The following is a 19,086-nucleotide window of genomic DNA, read 5'->3' on the forward strand; positions in this document are numbered from 1 at the left end:
GTGTTCCTCCTGTCTCCCTTTCCACTTTACTAGCAAACAAACATGAAAAAAAACACACACACACTTTATTTAGTTGCTTTTACTGTATTTGTGTTTCCTCCTCCTACTCTATTACTTCATCTTGCTTTTTCTACTACTTGCTGCTGCTTGTTCTCTAAAGTGTTCGATTGCATCTTTTCTGTTGCATTTATTACTGCTTGTTTATGGCCTGTTTAAATTGTGTTATTCTAAGCCTCTTAGTGGTTTAAGCACTTGGGCTGTAGGCCTACTCCTTATCTCTCCATGACCTTTCTCCCTCTGAGTCTGACAAATATGGAGGGACAATTTCCTACAGTTTCTCCTGCCAGTCTGGTTGATATGGGCATCCTGAGATAGTGTAGCAATTGCCTCATGTACACAGACAACCATCTACTACTACCACCTAGGAACACAATTTGTGAGAGATGCAATTACATTAGGAACCTAGAGTCTATGCTCTCTCTCTCTCTCACAAGCTAGTATATCTGGCACTGAGAAGGTTGTCAACACAATCACTATACCTCAAATACCAGTCACACCTACACAACTCACACCCACATATGTGGAGGTCCTCAACAAAAACATACCCAAATAAAGGAGACCTCCATGGCAAAAACACATGCGATCTCCACAGCTCTCCAAACCACATACCATGCATAGTTCACACATCTGTGTCCCACAGCCACAAAAGTTTAACCATAAACCCAACATATTAGTCATAGGAGACTCTATTGTGAAACACACAGATGTGCCTCTCACAGGGCTGGATAAGGAGAAAGTCACAGCTGGTTGTTTGTCAGGAGCCAGAATCTGCTATATCACATATGCACTCAAGTATCTCAACAACAGGTATTGTTATAACTCTGTCATAGTCCATGTTGGAATGAATGACTTGAGATGTACCTCCCTGGACTATATGAAGAGAGACATGATTGAACTCACTGAATATGTGCCCCAGGCAGGTATGTCCCGAGCCTTAAGCAGCATTCTACCATCACCCAGAATGATGCCTCAATACAAGCAGAAAATGACTGACTTTAACAATTAGATCAGTTTCTGGTGTCATTCCAGGGGGATCCAGTACCTGACAGCCTGGGAAGATATGATTGACAGACCACAGTGCTTTGCCAGAAATGGCCTGCATCTGTCTTACTTGGACTTTAGGCTTCTGGCAAAGGGGCTTGCCACCCCCATAGTGCCTTTTTAGGAAAAGTGATAAGGTTAAAAGTACCAACATAACATTTTCAACAAAACACAAATTAAAGGTCATGCTGCTAAACGCTAGGAGTCTAAACATGAAACTGCACTCATTGCAAGCATTCTTAACCCTGGAAAATGCTGACATCTGTGCAGTTACAGAAACCTGGTTCAAAGCTGCGGAGAGCACCCCAGCCTTACCAGGTTACCTATTCTATCATGCATTCATACCCCAAACTGTTGGCAGGAAATCCAAAGGAGGTGGAGTTTCAATATATATTAAAGACATACACACCTCCAGGCTGGTCAGACAGTATGATACAAAGGAGACATTCCAGGTGCAGTTAACTACTGACAAGACCCCTATGCAAATCATAGCTAGCTACTGGCCCCCAAACCTGACTCAAGATGCCCAATCCACCTATCTGGACCTCTTTGAATCTGATCCTGGGTGACTTTAACTACCCAAACATAGACTGGAAAAACTACTCATGCCAGAACACAAATGCCCAGATAGTCCTCAATTTTGTCAATGCAAAAGCTTTAGAACAGCTAGTTGATACACCCACAAGAGGTGATAATATCTTGGACTTGGTATTAACCAACATGAATAACCACTGCAGCATTCCTGCTGTATCATCCTCCCTGGTAATATCCAACCATAAAGCGGTCACTTTCGAAGTCACCAGCTCCCCCGACCCCCCTGTAGCTAAGGCCAAACAAAAAAACTTCTCCAAAGCTGATTACAGGCTCCTGGGGGATGGTATAAACAGCTTCACAGCCCCCTCCACCTCTCTAGAAACTGGTACCAGTATTCAAAACTATACCAAAGCACTATACAAGCATTTATATAAATGTATGGAATCAGGAATACCCGAAAGGACTAAATCATCCTCTGCAAGGAAGAGTTAACCTGTCTGGTGGACATCTGCAACAAATAAACTCTATAACAAAAGAAAAAAATTGCTGTCCAGGACCAAGAAGGAGCAGGTGCCCGATTGGAAGCAATCTCTCCTTAGCCTGAACAAGCAAATAAGAGCACTAGTGAAATCCTCCAATGCAAATTTCAAGTCCAAATTGGCTACATCTACTAGAGACAATCATAAGGCCTTCTTCACATATGTCTGCAGTCTCAAAGGAAGCACCCAGATCTATTCAGAACTAGTGGTCAAGGACACTACATATAAAAATGCCACAGATATAGCAAACTTGCTGGCTGACATATTCAGTGAAAACTTCACCCCTCTTCTCCCCCATCAGTAAATCAGGGCATTCCCAGTACCTGCCCCCTTCCCCTTATATCTAGGGAACAGGTCATCACTGCTCTCTCAAAAGCAAAAAAGACAACCTTCATGGGACTTGATAACATCCTAGGCTGCATCCTACATGAACTTGCAGCACCATTAGGCACCCTATTCAACCAAAGCCTGAGTACCGACTTTGTTCCAGCTGAGTGGAGGACAGCCACTGTCATCTGTTTGCACAAAGTTAGAGCATCCACTGATCTGGGAAATTATAGACCATTCAGCCTAACTAGCCTGATCTGCAAGGCCATGCAACGGATTATCATGGACCTCATTAACAAGGACATTGGCAACCTCCAAACACTTGATCCCACAAAGTTTGGCTTAATCAAAGGGAGGTCATGTCTGTTACATTTGGTTGACTTCTTTGAGACAGTCACCAAACATGGATGAGGGGAAGACCACCTACCTTGATCTGGCCAAAGCCTTCAATGCTATTCCCCACTAGGGCATAATAAATAAACTCTGTCAACTAGGCATCAATCTGTATGTTACCAGATGGGTAGCTAACTGGATCACTGATAGAACCCACCTATTAAAAATAGGGGAATCCACCTCAAGCAGTAGACCCATAATGAGTGGTGTACACCAGGGTTCTGTCTTGCGGCCTCGGTTATTTGGGATATACTTTTCTGAGGTGCAGGCCAAAACCACTGGGCTATGGCTGACCAAGTTTGCAGATGACTGCAAGCTGGGCACTGTCATCAATTCACCTGGTGATCTGGACATCTTCCAAGAGGGTCTCACCCAAAAAAATGACTCGTGCCAGAAACATGGCCTCAAGCTGAATACCAAAACATGCATAATCATCCCCTTTGGAGAGAATTATGTCTCCACAAATTATCACATTAATAACAATGTCCTAAGCATGCAATCAATCATGAGGGATTTGGGCACCCAGGTTGATAGCAACCTGACTTTTGACCACCATTTTGCTTCCATTGTACGAAAAGCTTTCTATATGGCCCACCTTATAATTAAGGGCATTTCATCTAGGGACAAGGAGGTCATAACATCTCTGCATTCTTCCCTTATAAGGCCCATTATTGAGTACAACGCCCCATTTGGCATGTACCGCAAAGCACATGCAGCAGCTGGAGAGACCACAGAGGTTCCTCACTAGGACAATCCAGGGCCTCAAAAATCTACCATGCACAGATAATCTAAATGCCCTATCCCTCTACTCAGTTTCATACAGACTCCTCAGAGGTGACCTCTGGCATACAAGGTGATCTTGGACCCTGCTTTGATGGGACTGCTGCATATCCACAAGTCAAGGTCCATTCAAGTAACTTGCACTTGTGGCCTCAACCTGGTCTGTGACATCATCATCTGTTGGTGGAACAGATTTGTATCCCAGAGACTCCCTCATGTGTGGAATAGACTCCCTCTCCACATCAAGCAGAGTACCTCATTATCCCTTTATAAGTACAACCTGGATAACTGGATGGGAAATAGAAAATACATCCCTGGGATTCCACCCATGTCTCTGCTGGACAGGGGCATTGGGTGCTGACTTGTCTAAACATGGGCTAAACTCTTGGCTAGGCTTAAAAGGGCCTCAGGGCCAATAGCCTAGTAACTTTTTGTGATCCTATGATCCTATGAACATAGAAGAAACATTATAGTGAGTACATAACTTATTTTTTTTGTCAGAGAATTTAACTTTTTGCTACAAACAAAGTAATTTGGATTGTCTTTGCATATTTGAAGGGAGCTCTTATGTGGGCTTTTTTGTAAACTTTTTGTGAAGAAGAGATTTCTTTTGACTTAAAATGTATTAATGTTTTAAACTTGTACATCTTTGTGACAGGGTATTGTGGTTATGGGGAGCTGTCAGTTGTTAACTTATCTTAGACCCACCTTTTCTCTTTCGGTCACTTTACCAACTTGTACAGGTTCCACTATCTGCTTTTCTCACCTCTTCCTCAGCTTACCAATGAAGCAGTCCTTGGCCTCCATGGTTGCATCTTCCCATGCATGTAAAAAAAAGAAACTTGTTAAGGAGTCTTTTGGGGTAAGACCAGCTCCATATTTAGCTCAGCCTCTAGTTATTGACTCTGCTGTGGCCAATTATAGCTTCTCAGACTACTAGTCTTTTTTCCCCAATCCTCTTGGTGTAGCCATCCAAGCCACAAAAGACCAGAGGATACTAATGTCCTCTGCAGATGTAGGGATGTACACCAATAAGATAAAGAGAACAGAGTTCAAACCAAAAAAGGAATTTATTACAAGAGGAAAACAAAAAAACAACAATTTACCTAGGTTTCATCCTAAAACACGGACTTCTTCAGAATACTAAAGCCTGCATAGAGCCACACATTATATAAGAAAATTACTCACATATCAAATTAATTAATAAATCAAAAAATTAGCCAACACTCAATTAGATATAGTTTCTGAAGAGAATTCCTAATAAAAACATGAGAAATAACACTTACTGTACATAGTCTGGGTTTTCAAATCAACTTGTAGAAGTCCTCTCTCATTCATTCCCACAGAATGACCTTCCTGAGATGTTTGCATTACTCTGCCTTGGTAAGAGCTTTTCTTCCTTCAGACAAAGCAGAAATGTGTCAACAATTCTTCTGGAGTTTTTTCAGCAAACTGATGTCTGTAAGGGAGTTTCACAGGATTCTTGGATATGTTGCATTGATAATACTCATACTGCCTTTTGCCAGACTACACATGAGGAAAATACAGTGGTACCTCAGATCAGTTTGTAGTATCTCCATCCTTTGACTTTTTAGATTTCAGTTTTGGGGTTTGTAAATAGAGAAACTGAATGGTAGGTGAATAGCTTGCAATCCAGGTCTTCCATTCTCCCTACCAACTTTCCCTTCAGTCAGCTTCAGACCTGACATGTGGAGTGGTTTCAAAAAGGTCAAAATTGCAAGCTCTGTGGAATCCTGTAGAGAAAAGTGCATACATGTGAGAGAAATACTGGCAGTTGTCAATGGGCTGAAGGTCTTGAATCTCTGGCCCCCCAGAACCTCTGCAAGTGTACATAGACAACACCACAGTGATGCAGTATATAAACAAACAATGGGGTACTAGATCTTACTATCTTTGCAGTCAGGCTATGAAAGCATGGGAGGTAGCATTCACTCTTCAGAGTCCATACATTCTGTCAGAGCAAAACCTTATTGCATGCAAGGTCAGCAGGTCCAGGGCAGATCCCCATGAATGCATACTTTATCCTGGGGTCTTCCAAGCATTAACTCAACTGTGAGGAACACCTTGAGTAGGTCTATTTGCATCCTTTCAGAACAGACAACTAAATAACTTCTGCTCCAGGACTCTTTGCAAATAGGCCTGGAAAACAAATGCATTCTTATTCCCATGAACAGGAATGTTCTTGTATGTCTTTCTACCCTTTCCACTGATATTCAGGGTGCTTCTAAAGAATCAGAAGGACTCTAAAAATTGTGTGGGACTCCCTTTTGGTCAAGGCAACAGTGATTCTTCTTTCTTTTCAATCTGGCCAAGGGCAATTATCACAATTCCCCCACATAGTGGATTTATTCACACAAGACAAGGAGAGTTTAATATATTCCAGTATGGAAACTCTTCGACTAACTGCCTGGATAATATCATTTTGATACCATTAATATACCTTTTTTTTGTAGATGTGCATCAGGTACTAAAGGAAGTGAAAAACATAACTACTAGAAAATTATATTTGTAAGTGGAAAAGATTTTATAGTTCGTGCCAGTCAAAGAACCAGGATCACTGTCAAGTCAGCCTGCTTCTGGTTGTGTGAGTTACTTCCAATGGCTTGTCATAAGTTTTCTGTCAAGGTACATTTGTCAGACATTTCTGCTTGTCTACCCTTGGATCCTCCCCTTTCCAGTAATGCCCAAGCAAAATAGTTTCTGAATGGGGTTTTACATACTCAGCCACCTAGGAAACAAGTGACACCTCCTTGGAATCTTAATTCCATGCTGGAAAAGCTTACTCCATCTCCATTTGAACTAACTTATCAGGTTGACTTGTGGTTCTTATCATGCAAGAGTGTACAAATTACTTTGAAATCTGCTAGGAAAGTAACTAAGTTACAAGCACTTAAAGTAGTCAGCCCTTATTTTCCACAGGAATAGAGTTTCTTTTAGAACAAATGCTACCTTTATGTCATCTCAGAAAGTTTACTTTAAGCCACACTATTAATCTCCCAGTCTTCTTTCCTGAACCAAAGAATACAGAATAAGGATTCTTCACTCTGAATGTACACAGACAGCTCAGATACTACCTATAAAACTTGAACATTCAGGATAGCTGACCAGCTATCTGTCTTCTTTAAAGGAAAGAGAAAAGGGCAACTAGTGACAAAGGTGACTGGTTGTAGATGGTTGTCTCATGCCATTACTTTCTGTTATACTCTCCACAGTAATCCATGTCCAGGCAGGGTCACAGCACATTCTGTAAGGCATTGGCTTGTTTGGTGGCTTTTTGGAAGGGGTGGATTCTAGAAGTATTCTAGATGCAGCAATTTGGTCCTTTGTACATCTTCTTCTTCTTTTGGCTTTTCCTGGTTAGGGGCCGCCACAGCGGATCACCTGTCTGCTCATGATTGGCAGTGGAGTTTTACGGTGTTGAGTTGCCAGCCCAGTGCCCAATCTTCCACAGAAGGCACACACACATGCACACATGCACACACTCACACCTAGGGCCAATTTAGAGTGTCCAATCCACCTGCAGCATGTCTTTGGGATGTGGGAGGAAAGCGGAGCAACTGGAGGAAACCCACGCAACCACAGGGAGGACATGCAGACTCTGCACAGAAGGCACCCCAGCTGAGGATGGAACAGGAGAACCTCTTGCTGTGAGGCGGCAATGCTAACCGCTGCACCACTGCGGCCACCCTTGGTCCTGTGTACATACTTTTACAAAATACTACATAATGGATTCCTTTTTAAGATCCAGGGCAGTCTTTGTTAGGACCATTCTATAGGGGCTCTTGGAGTCTTAGTTATTAGCCACCTCCCTTTTTTACTCTGACTATGGTAATCTACCCATATAGCATAGGTTACTGCAACAGTGATCTATGTGCATAACATAGTACAGTTGTGTAAGTAAACTTACCATAGCCAATGTTATGCCCTTCTCTTTTTCTTCTTAAAATCTTCCACACTTACTAACTATTAGTATCTCTGACACAGTCATAAGAATACTATGCCATACATTACAGAGTACAAATATTTAGGTTTAATCCTTGATCCATCCCTAGCCATCAAAATGCACACAGATATCACTAACAAAGTCCTCTCACAATTAAAACTCTCTTTCTACTTTGCCTTAAAAATGTATTCACTAAGAGACATCTTGAAACTGACAAGAGTTGCAAATCACACACACAAAAAAAAATACAAATCATAGAAAACACAATTGCAAGATTTGTATTACTTGCTGACACCCATGCTCACCACTATATCCTGCTGAAAAATCTAAACCTGGCTTCCTCTAACTGGAAGAGCCTCTTATCTGCTTTGTACTCTACTGTATAAAATTCTAAAATGTGATTATTGTCCCCCTCTGAAAACAAAACACCTTTTTAGGGAACATTCATACTGTCGAAGGGGTGCCCAGCAAGATTTAATCTTACTTAACTGCTCCCCATTTAAGACAGCTATTGGTGAAAGAGCCTTCTCCAGAACTGGACCTGCTCTCTGGAAATGACTACCGGCCGATACTAGATGTCATGAGACTTGCCAGTTTCATGAAGTCTCTATATGAATACCTTTTTAAGGAAGTGGAGTGCAAATGCTTCAGGGATAATGGCAAATTAATTCCATCACTCACTCACTCACTCACTCACTCACTCACTCACTCACTCACTCACTCACTCACTCACTCACTCACTGCAGCACTCGGAGCTCTGCCTTAATCTCCACCTGAATCTGCCTGCATTTCTGAACTCTTCTTATTCTATTCACTTCTTTGTTTTTCTTCTTTCCTCGCATTATTACATTTTAGCACATTGAAACAAACATTGTTTCAATCTCTTAGTGATAGTAAGATGTATTATAAACTTATTGCAACTTCATAATTTTGTACCGTTAAATGTATTGTTGCCAGTATAATTGCATATCTGTATAATATTGTATTGTACAGACTGTTTTTGCCTTTGAGCCCTGGGTCATGTCTGAAAAGGATCTCTGGACCAGTCCACTTATCTGATTATCAAATAGTAAATAAATAAATATATAGCGGTAGATGTCCTAATAGATCACCATTGCAATAGCCATCCCTTATTCCAGCCCCTTTTTCTTGCTGATGTTCCTTTTCTTGTTGCCAGGTTGTGATACTTTATTTTATTCTTTATATATAGTTTGTTGTCAGCTCTGTTTCCCTAGCATAAGTTTTCAGGCTCTTGCCTCTCTCCTAGGCAGGAAAAAGAAATACTCTGAAGCTTTTTGTTCTCCAGCTGTCTTTTATATTTAGCTACTCTTTTGTTCCTGGTAGTTGGAGCATATAAAGGGTGCCCAAAGCCCTGAGAAGCTGGGCAGTGCAGGGGAATAATACCCATATAGCTTAGGTTACTGCAATAATGATCTGGTAGAACATCTATTTTTATGGTAAGTTTGCTTACACAACTGTACTTTACTTCATCTGTCTGTGTAGTTTAAAATGTTAAGCATAAGTCATGCCATGTTTAAGAAGTCTTTACAAAGTTAATACTTGAAATGTGCATTATGCTGCTGTTAAGACTACCTATAAAGGCAATTTTCTGAAAAATTAATTTTACTATGATTTCAGTGCCAACTGACATACTCTGGATTGGTTTGAATGACCAAAAGCACCACATGCTGTTTGAATGGAGTGACATGACTCCAGTTACCTTCACCATATGGAAGCAGGGAGAGCCAAGCCATCTACAAAACAGACAAGAAGACTGTGTGCTCATTGAGGGAAAGGTACCACAGCTTAAATACACTGCTTCTGTATTCTAAAAAAAAGTTGTACCTAATGTCATGTGCATAATTGTACATAGTATTCTGCAGGAGAAAGAAATGTGTAGTTGATAAGTTTGTCTGTGATGGTTCTACACAACAGTTCTGTCAGGTAGCTTTATTATTTAGTGTCAGTGTGACAGCAGGGGGCACCTATCATAGTGTTACAAGAGTATGCCTAGCAGCAGAGAACAAAGGTTTAAAATGATGAGCTACTTGCCTGTCTCATCCTGCAGCTTATGACTATAGCATAACAGCGCCAAACCATACATAACCAAATTTATGCACCAGTTTGACATCAGAATGCATAACAAGCTTGTTTTTTTTCCTGTTTTTTAGAGCATAATCAGCACAGTCCATGTACTGTGCTGTGCTTATAGAAAAATTGCAACCCAATTAGAAAGGCCCCAGTGATTTTTACCCCAAATAATTAAAGGCCTTAAATCCTTTAACTCTCCTGACAGATTAGTACAACTCTCCTTATACTTATTAGCCTACCGCCTGCTCCATGGTGACCTGAGTGTCATGTTTCAAGCTGTAAAAGACCCAATTTTATTTGATCTCTTCTTCACACAGCCAATGGCTCTACAAACACCTGTACTAGGGACCTAAATTTACACCAACAAATAAACAAGACTTGTTGGAGCTCACAAGTTTAATGGTGGACTAATCACAAGAGATCTTAATCTTTTCTGCATCATAAATAGAACATATTGGAAGGATAGCTATCTATCACAGAGAATGCCAACTCCTCAGAATCATCTTCCTCTCCACATAAAGCAAAGTACTTATTTTACATTGTACAAATGTAATATGGACAGATGGATGGAAAAATGCAAATCCACACTGGTTTAGCACCCTTATCCGTTATGGAGAGGGATAAAATGTAAAATGTTATGCTCAGCTCTGTATTACTCATACTTAAATGACAAAGCCTAAACACTTCATGGGAATGCAGGGTTATGCTTCTAAAGATCATCCTAGATCAATGGCTTAGTAACTACCTATGAAAGCATGACAGGTTCTAGCCTAGTAATTGCCTCTAATAGGTTCCTAACTCAAGAATTCCCAGCCCATAAAATAAGTTACCCTATAGGTCAAGGAAAATACTACTTTTCTGCTTTTAAGACTAGATGATTGGATAGGTAAACATAAATTTACATCATAATTTATCAAGCTTGATTTGCGAAATAGGCACTATTAGGTACCTGTAAAGGGTGGCAAGAACTTTAAATGCGTCTACTTAAAAGTGTATATAGCATTGTATGATCCCTGTGATCACTTGCCAAGTATTGTTTCTTTATCCCTTTATACACATTTATAACATTCCGTTGAAATGAATAGAAAATAGTAATCCTGACTATCTCTCTTTATCTGTCTTTCTGTCTATCTGCGTATCCATCTACCTATATATCTTTCGGGTCTACCTGGAAATATCTATATCTCAGAAGACTGAAGATTACATTGTCGAGAGGAAATCAGTGAAAACACATTTCAGTGAAAGACCCGATTGGCAAATGTATTCTCAGGGTAAGTAACTTGTTGGCCAACAAGGTGAACGTTTCCCAACTGTAGTGCGATTTCAGAATTTGTATATTTAGTTAGGAGGTGTGGGGGGCCTAGTCCCCCACCTGGGTGGGTTGGGGATGGTGCAGTTTCATTTTTGTGATGTTTGGTGTTAGTATTTACTTACCCTAGGAAGGTATTCATCAATCCGGTCTTTAGCTGAAGTGAGTTTTTGCTGTCTGGATAACTAGATTATTGGGAACATGATTTTTGACAAAATTACACAAGATGACACTGGAATCAACCAGTGCAGTCATGTATGGATGGAGGAATGTGACAGCGGTGTGATTACTTGAATGCAAAAGTGTTAAAAAAAGATGGTAGAGTGTTGATATGATGGGAGAAGGTGCAGAGTAGAAGGTCAGCAATGAAAATGCCACATAGATCTGTAGTTTGGACAGTCTTAATTTGCATGCATTGGAAACTGGGATTATGACAGGGAGATGAATTATTTCCTTTGAGGAAAACATGAAGAAATGGTCAGAGGCACAGGATGCAGACTAAGTCTAAGAGGGCATTTAAAGGAGTTAAAACAATCAACATAAAGAGGCAAACTGAGATTTAGTGAAATCAAATAAAAGGTGCTATGTTTGGGATAAATAACCCTGGAGGAAAATGCATGCAAGGGTAGTAAAGCTAAATGAAGCATGTAAAGCGAAGGACCTGGAAACTTTAATTACACCAACAATGAATCACTAAGAAAAATAAAAGCAAAATAGCAGTGATAGAGGCCAGCAGAATGTAGGGTACATACATGGCTAGAAGTAAGACAAGCAACAGTAACTGTGTTGCTTTATGGATCTGTTAAGACACTTTTAACAAGAATATTGCACATTATTCTGGAAGCCATTTTGAAGTAGTAGATAAGGTAGTAAAAATGTGTAAAGAAGACTAGCTATAATTCTAAAAGGGATGGAAGCCATAAACTATAAAGAAAACTAAAAAAATGATGGCAGTACACAGGAATAAAGAAGGAAATGTGTTATTGGTTCATAAAATGATGGAGAGTTTAGAGAAGAGATGGAATTAAAAATGTGAGAGCATATAGGTAGTGCCATAACCGACAGATGTAGTGCACTTCATTCAAGCAAGAAATTAAAAAATATATTTTTTTGTGGAAATGACAATAGATCAGTGGAACAAGCCACTGGAGACAGTGTTGGAAAACAGGACAACAGCTGGCTTAAGGGAAACATTGGGAAGGTAGATAAGGAAAGAGGTGCAACATCTGTGCATAACTGTAAGATATTTCTTCCCTTTAGCCTGTGTTAAGAGTTTGGAATCTATGTCATGTGGTCTGTTATCCTGTAACTGTCATTTAGTCTGTAATATATGTTGAAGAGTCTGGCAACATGAAACTAGTTTCTGCTTCTTAATTCTGCTTTCCTAAAATACCAGATGTTAAGTTACATCAGAAAAAAAATGAATCAAGTTATTTTAAAAAAATGGTTCAGTTGCAGGTGCCTGGAAACCCCCTTCAAAAATCCTGATCCAGAAATTTACTATATTTACATCTTAGATTGGAAAGATGGTTAAGTCTAATGACTTACTTAAGGCAACAAACCACTTGCTTACGGGTCCAACAGAATAAGTAGCAAAAGACCTGCAGTAAGGTTGTTTGGTGCCCTGGGAAATGTTCTATTGGCACCCCTTCAAACTCAAGTTGAGGAGTAAATAAAAAAGCTCTTAAAAACCCTTCAAGTTAATGCACATGTTTAAATTGTTACTGAAGATGTTTTCATGTTCAGAGATTAATCAGCACCTGTTCAGAAGCACAAAACTCACCCCTTAACAGCTTGCACCCAGGAAGCCACCCCTTCATCCCACCTTTGTTAAAACACAGTGAGTCCAGGAGAATATGGGTAACAAAGTAGTGGTCCATTTCTTTTATAGTAGAAAATTCTTTAATTCTATTCTGCCTTAATACATATTGGGTCCTGTACTGATGTTCCACAGTGGGAAATATGGATGATGCGGGAACTACAATGTAGGTGATCTAGATGGGAATTACATGGAAGCCCAAAGAAGGAGCAACAGTTTTATAGGTTAGAAAAAACAAAGAGAATGAACAGACCATGACTGAATAATGTAGAAAAGAACTTTTAATGCATAAAAGTAAGCGCTTTCACGATCCCAACAACTGATCGCTTCATCAGACTAGTTTGCAACAAGCAGCATCTTCAAATTTAAACACTAAAACAACCAATAACTATAAAACATTTCATTCAACTCTAATTGAAAACACCACCTCCAATTAAAAATGTAAATGATGCATATTTATAGCTTACATTCCTAGCAATGGTTTCTGTTTTACTTTAAAAACAAATGCAGTAGTTAGTGTTTGAGGGGTCTAACTATAAGAAAAGGTTTTGGTGACAGTGCATTGTTTATACTTGGTGTTTTCTCTGCCTGCATTTGCAGAATCTATTTCTGGTCTGCTGGCTCAGCTCTAACTGAAAGTACCACCTCCAATTAAAAGTGTAATTATTCAGTCTTGGTCAGTTCGTTGTCTTTGATTTTTCTGTGTTGCTGAAGTTTTGAGGTGAAGATCGAGCATTTACCCAGACACAGGAATATATTTCTCTGCTTGTTGAATTTTATAGGTTACTCTGTGATTATGAAAGAGGAACAATTGGAGACAGAGGTCATGGAAGTTAAGGGTTTGTCTTGTACCATGGTCGATCTTAACCATAGGTGAAAATAGCAGCCTTGCTGTGTGATACTCTAGCCAGGGTGCTTTTCAGTTTAGTTGTTTCATTTATTTATTTAGTTAGTTTTTAATTTAAGAGACTGGCACCTGCAGTGGCTGGTTTACTATGGTTATTAAACTGCTTCTTCCCTGCCTTGCATACTACAAACCACCATGGATGCAACTCCCCTGTTCAACGCTACATTGTTCTCCCTCATTCCCCACTTTGCCTTCACTGTATTTGTCTACTGATTGCAGCCACTGTAGCCATATGCAAGCCAACTAGACATATTCTTAAACTAAAATATTGCTGTAGAGTGTTCCTGGGCTTTGCAGCATGCATGTGTGCATTTTTGTCTGTGCATCTGTCTGAGACTGGAGATTGAAATGCTTATAGAACTATGACTTTGATGTTTCTTCCCTCAAAATAACCTTCAGTTTGTGCACAGGTACAAGTTATTTCTGTCATTTTTTTTCTTTTATAGCTTGTATACTAATGTTACGATAACCCAGACCAATTTATTGTTGCTTCACTTCGTGCTGGAGTCAGAATTAGACTTACAAAGCATCATTTCTAGAGTCAAAGAGTCCAGGGAAATTGACAAAGCATTAAGTTCAGGTTATCAGATATACACAGCCCGGCACAAAAAATATCCAGTATAAAAACAGCTTTTAATGGGTGATAGCAGGCAGATCAACTGTAGCAGGCTTGCAATAATTAAATTACATCATCTGAGTTGCACTCACTTTTACGATGACTTGACAATGATCTGTAAACAAGTTAAAATCCATGTTCATCATTATGATCATTGCTATAATAGCCTAAGTTATATGGGTTATATTCTACTAAGGTTATAACAGCCGGGCAATTGCCACGGGCCCAAACCATTAGTCAGCTCAAGCTGTGCTGACTAAAAGTCATGTTTAGGTGCCAAGCCCTTCAGAGCTTTTATGCTGTTGATGAGAGCTGTCCCCTGCGGTCTTATGAGAATCGATGATCAGCTTGTGCTGTTCCTTTGCTGGGCAGATAAGTTCCCTTTGGGGAAAAACCTTCAATATAAAAATTGTTTAAATGAACTTTCCTGTTTAGGAAAGTTATTTTTAATCTAGAAGATTGTGTTTTAGTGGACTGTTATGAGACTTAACTATACTTTTAAATGGGAGCGCCCTTTTTCCTGCCAGTTTAAAAATTGTTTAAAGTAGTTGAAACCCTTGTTTTGTTGAGGAATTGTGTTTATTTTACTTTTAGGGGCTGGAAAAGTGTATTAAAGTTCTTTTACTGTGTTTTGTGAGAAAAAAGTGACTTTTAACAACTTACATTTTTACCAGCTTATGCTGTTTGTTTTAAGTTGGAAAGAGGCACCATTTTTGGCTTAACCATGGCACAGAATACTAGTCTCACGGTCAGTCCTTCTTCTAGCCACAAAAAAAAAAAAGTTAAGCAAACAGCCTTTGCTACCACAGCAGTCTTGCAGTTTGTCTGAACCACAGGTGGTTAAAGCTGGTTCCTGAGACCACTCATCTTTTACCCTGTATCTCTCTGGTGTACCACCTACAGCCACTATGGACATGGGGTTAGCCACATCTACTGTGGCTGTTAGGGTTCCCCCTTAGTGGGCAAAGGAGAGCCATTCTTGTTGGCCTTAGGAGAGGGGACAGGAGAGGCTAACCTGTTTAATCAGAATGTTGTGCTCATCCCTGCGGAAGCTGTTACTGCCTTCAACAACACTGTTGGCCCAATTTTTCCTGTCCAAAAAAATACACAAAACTATACATGTATCTATTCCACCTCAATTTTTTTCAAGCCAGGAATAGTTTACTGCGGTGGCTTAGACTTTTGTTCTGGCACTTGATCCTGCTTATAATGTGGTTTCTGGTAAAAGACAGAGGGATGCCTCTTTTTCCTGAAGAGATTCAAGATTCTGAATCTAGACAAGAAGATGAAAGGACAGTTGCAGGGTTTTCTCCACAGATTTCTGATTCATACTCAGAGGAGTGCACACTATCTGTTTCTCCCTGTGGGGGTTCTCTTTCGCTCAGACCATTTCCAGAATGTGCTAGTTTTTCTCTGGGGGAAAATACTGAGGTTTCTGGGTTCCTCAGAGAATACTATGAACAATTACAGATGGAATTTCCAGAACCTTCACCCATTCCCCCAGCACTGCCATTACTGGAGGATGCGTATGTTACTACCTGCAATTGTCTTGACAATCAGCCTGCTGCCTCTAAAAAGGCACATAGTTTGTATAGAGTTCCTCAGTCTTTTAAGATTTTTTTCCACTCATCCCAATCCTGACCCAGCAGCCATAGCTTTAGTTAATCCTACTGCTTCTAACCATTTAGTTAATTCCAATACTAAACTTTCTGACAAGGATGGGAAAATAATGGATAAGTATGGGAAAAAGTACATGTTTCTGCAACTCTGATTTTCAGAATTTTGAATTGTTAGGCTCATATGGTAAAAGTTTATTCTAACTAATGTGAAAGTATGAGGAATGCTTTGTCTACAATTTCATCTTGTGAGTATATTGGTTTATTTTCTTCCATTTTACAGATCACAACTCTTTGCTTAAAGTATGTATATGACCACTGGTACTGTTTTGAGGAGGTTTGCCTGACTGCATTCTCAGAATCTCCCAGATGATGTGGAAAATGAGATTTTAAAGTCTCCTCTGGATAGAGATTTAATCTTTAGTTCCTGTGCTGCAGAGGTTATCCACAGGTGTGATGAGAGGGATAAGCTGATTTTTTTTAGCCCTCCTTTTCCAAATTTTCTAAGTGATTCTTTAACTTTCATATAAATTTGGCAAGAAACAAAACAAAAAGTCTCAGCAAAATGCTGGTAAACAGATGGTTTAGAAGAAATAGCAAGGGGTTTTAAAAAGAATACAGGAACCCCCAAAACCAAGTACAATCCAAGTTGGAATTATTTTTACGGGGCTTTGTCACCCCCCACCCCGGCAGTCATTTTTCACTTCCAGAAAGTCTGAATGTCCACTTCTCTCTTTGACTGTGGGACTGATAGAGCCAAATCCTTCTTCTCAGATTGGAAAAGGTTTTATTATTCAAGAATATTTTTAGTGTGAATGAAAGAAAATGCTTGGAGACAAGTTCTGGATCTTTATTTCTTTCCTAAACCAATTTGTGATAGTGCCCAAGTTCAAAATGCTGTCACTTCACAACTTTTTACCCCATTTTCTTCATTTAAGTTTCTTGGTAACACTAGATTTAAAATATGTTTAAACTGTCATCCTTCTTCATGCAGACTTCAGGTGTTTATGCTCTGTCAGGATCACATTACCAGTTCTCTGCCTTACCATTTGGACTATTCACTGGTATCCACGAGTGTTCACAGAGTGTCTAGTTCCAGTTATAGCAAATTGCAAGCTACAATGTATCCTATACCTCTCAACCATCTGGCACAAGAAATCTGGACAAAGTAAAAAATAATGTGGGTACAAAGGTACAAAAATAGGGAACATTTTAAAAATTGCTCTGACAAACTTAAAAAGTTGTTAGAGTAAAAGGTTTTACTTTATCCTGCAGTTTCTGAAGGATATGAATTCTGAAACTCAAATGTACATCATGATTTATTGACATCAAGCCCCAAAGATTTGCTAGAAAACCATAAACTTTATGAGGAGCAGAACAAAAATAGGAGGCAAACATTTGGACATTCTGTGAAAATCTGGACATTTGAGAGGTATGGGGTATTCACATTTTTCCATATTTAGAAGATTTGCTTATCTTTGCAAAGACTTTTTCAAATTGTCAGGAATATCCCACTTGAGTAAGAGATCCCTTACACACTCTGGGATTCCAGCAGAGCATTCAAAAGGTTTTACTGATGCCATCATACAGGATTGTGTTTCTGGGGTCTCTGTTAAACACCTCAGTGTAAAGAGCTTTTCTTCCACGGGTAAAATAGCTCTACACCTAGATCTGTTTCTAGGATTTTCCTCTCAGACTTTGGTCACTGCGGGGAATACTTCAGAATTCTGGGTCTCATGGCATCTGTGATTCTCATGATACCCATGGCAAGACTCCACATGAGAAAGATACAATGATATATGAAGTCTCTTTGGTCCAAGCACCAACACCCATTATCTTTTCAAATCCCAAGTTCTGGGGTTTGTTGTGACAGAAATCTCTTGGTGTAGGCAGAAAATATCCCTAAATCCAAGTCTCCTCTTCTCCCTTCTAGCTCCAAAGCAGTCAGCCATCACAGGTGGCACAGACTTTGTTTGGGAAGAAGTTTCAGGAGGGATAAAAGTGCAAGGTGTTTGGGATAGCTAGAACAGATGTAAGCACATAAACATAAAAGAGATGCTTGCACTGGTCAAGGCACTTAACTGTCTGAATTACCTTTGGTCCCCTGGACTTCTTCAAGTTGTTACAGAAAATACCACAGTTAGCTTTGTTTTATGTGAATAGAGGACTACAATGGTCATCCTCCTTCATAAGGACATTCAACAGATTCTGGAAACTATAGACCCATTAGTCTGAGTAGTTTTAGTTGCAAAGCCATGGAAAGAATCATCTTGGAAATTATCAGCAAGGATATTGGAGACCTCCAGACACTAGAGCCATCCCAATTTGGCTTTGTCAAGGTCATGCTTACTGAATCTTGTGGACTTCTTTGAAAAGGTCACTAAGACAATGGATGAGGGAAAAACACTGCATACTGCTTACCTAGATCTGACTAAAGCATGTGATACAGTACTCGACTTGGGCATTGTCAACAAACTTACGGAAGTAGGTATAAACCCCTTTATAATACACTGGATTGCTAGCTGACTCACTGATAGGACACAGGAGGTTAGAATCAGTGAGGCCACCTCCACAAAGAGGCCAGTCATTATTCAAGTCCCCCAAATCTCTGTGCTAGGCTCACTCCTCTTTGGCATTTATTTCTCATATATCAAAGTCAATGTCAAAGGCTTTGAATGTTAGAGGCCTATGGCTGACCAAGTTCGCAGATGATTGCAAACTGGGAGCAGTCATCAAGTCTTCCCAAGGTGAGAACACTATTCAGGAAGGTCAAATACAGACAAATGCTTCATGCCAAAGCAATGGCTTAAAACTCAATACCAAGAAATTCATTATATTACCTTTTGGGATTTCTACCACCCTGGGTAACTATGTCATCAATAAAATACCCTTAAAAATCGATTCACTAGTCAGGAATCTTGGAATTCGTGTAGACAGTAACCTAGCCTTAGACCAGCATGTGTCCAAGTTAGTAAGAAAATTCTTCTATGTTACTCAGCTTACATGCGATGGCATGGCGTCTAGGTCCAGAGAGGTATTCATACCACTGTACACAGCCCTCATCAAACCCATCATAAATTATAATGCCCC

At 39.8% G+C, this 19,086-nt stretch overlaps 1 protein-coding gene across 2 annotated transcripts in view; it reads left to right on the forward strand.

Moving 5' to 3' along the window:
• Positions 1-19,086, forward strand: part of MRC1 (mannose receptor C-type 1) — a 1,874,292-nt gene that overhangs the window by 446,736 nt on the left and 1,408,470 nt on the right. For both annotated transcript variants that reach the window (XM_044064625.1, XM_044064626.1), the window contains exon 8: positions 9,277-9,434. In XM_044064625.1, coding sequence (XP_043920560.1) covers positions 9,277-9,434 — 158 coding nt within the window. The remainder of the gene's footprint in view (positions 1-9,276; positions 9,435-19,086) is intronic.

This window comes from Protopterus annectens, chromosome 3.part0 (genome assembly GCF_019279795.1).
Source record: "Protopterus annectens isolate FY-2018-M chromosome 3.part0, PAN1.0, whole genome shotgun sequence".
Taxonomy (NCBI): domain Eukaryota; kingdom Metazoa; phylum Chordata; order Ceratodontiformes; family Protopteridae; genus Protopterus; species Protopterus annectens.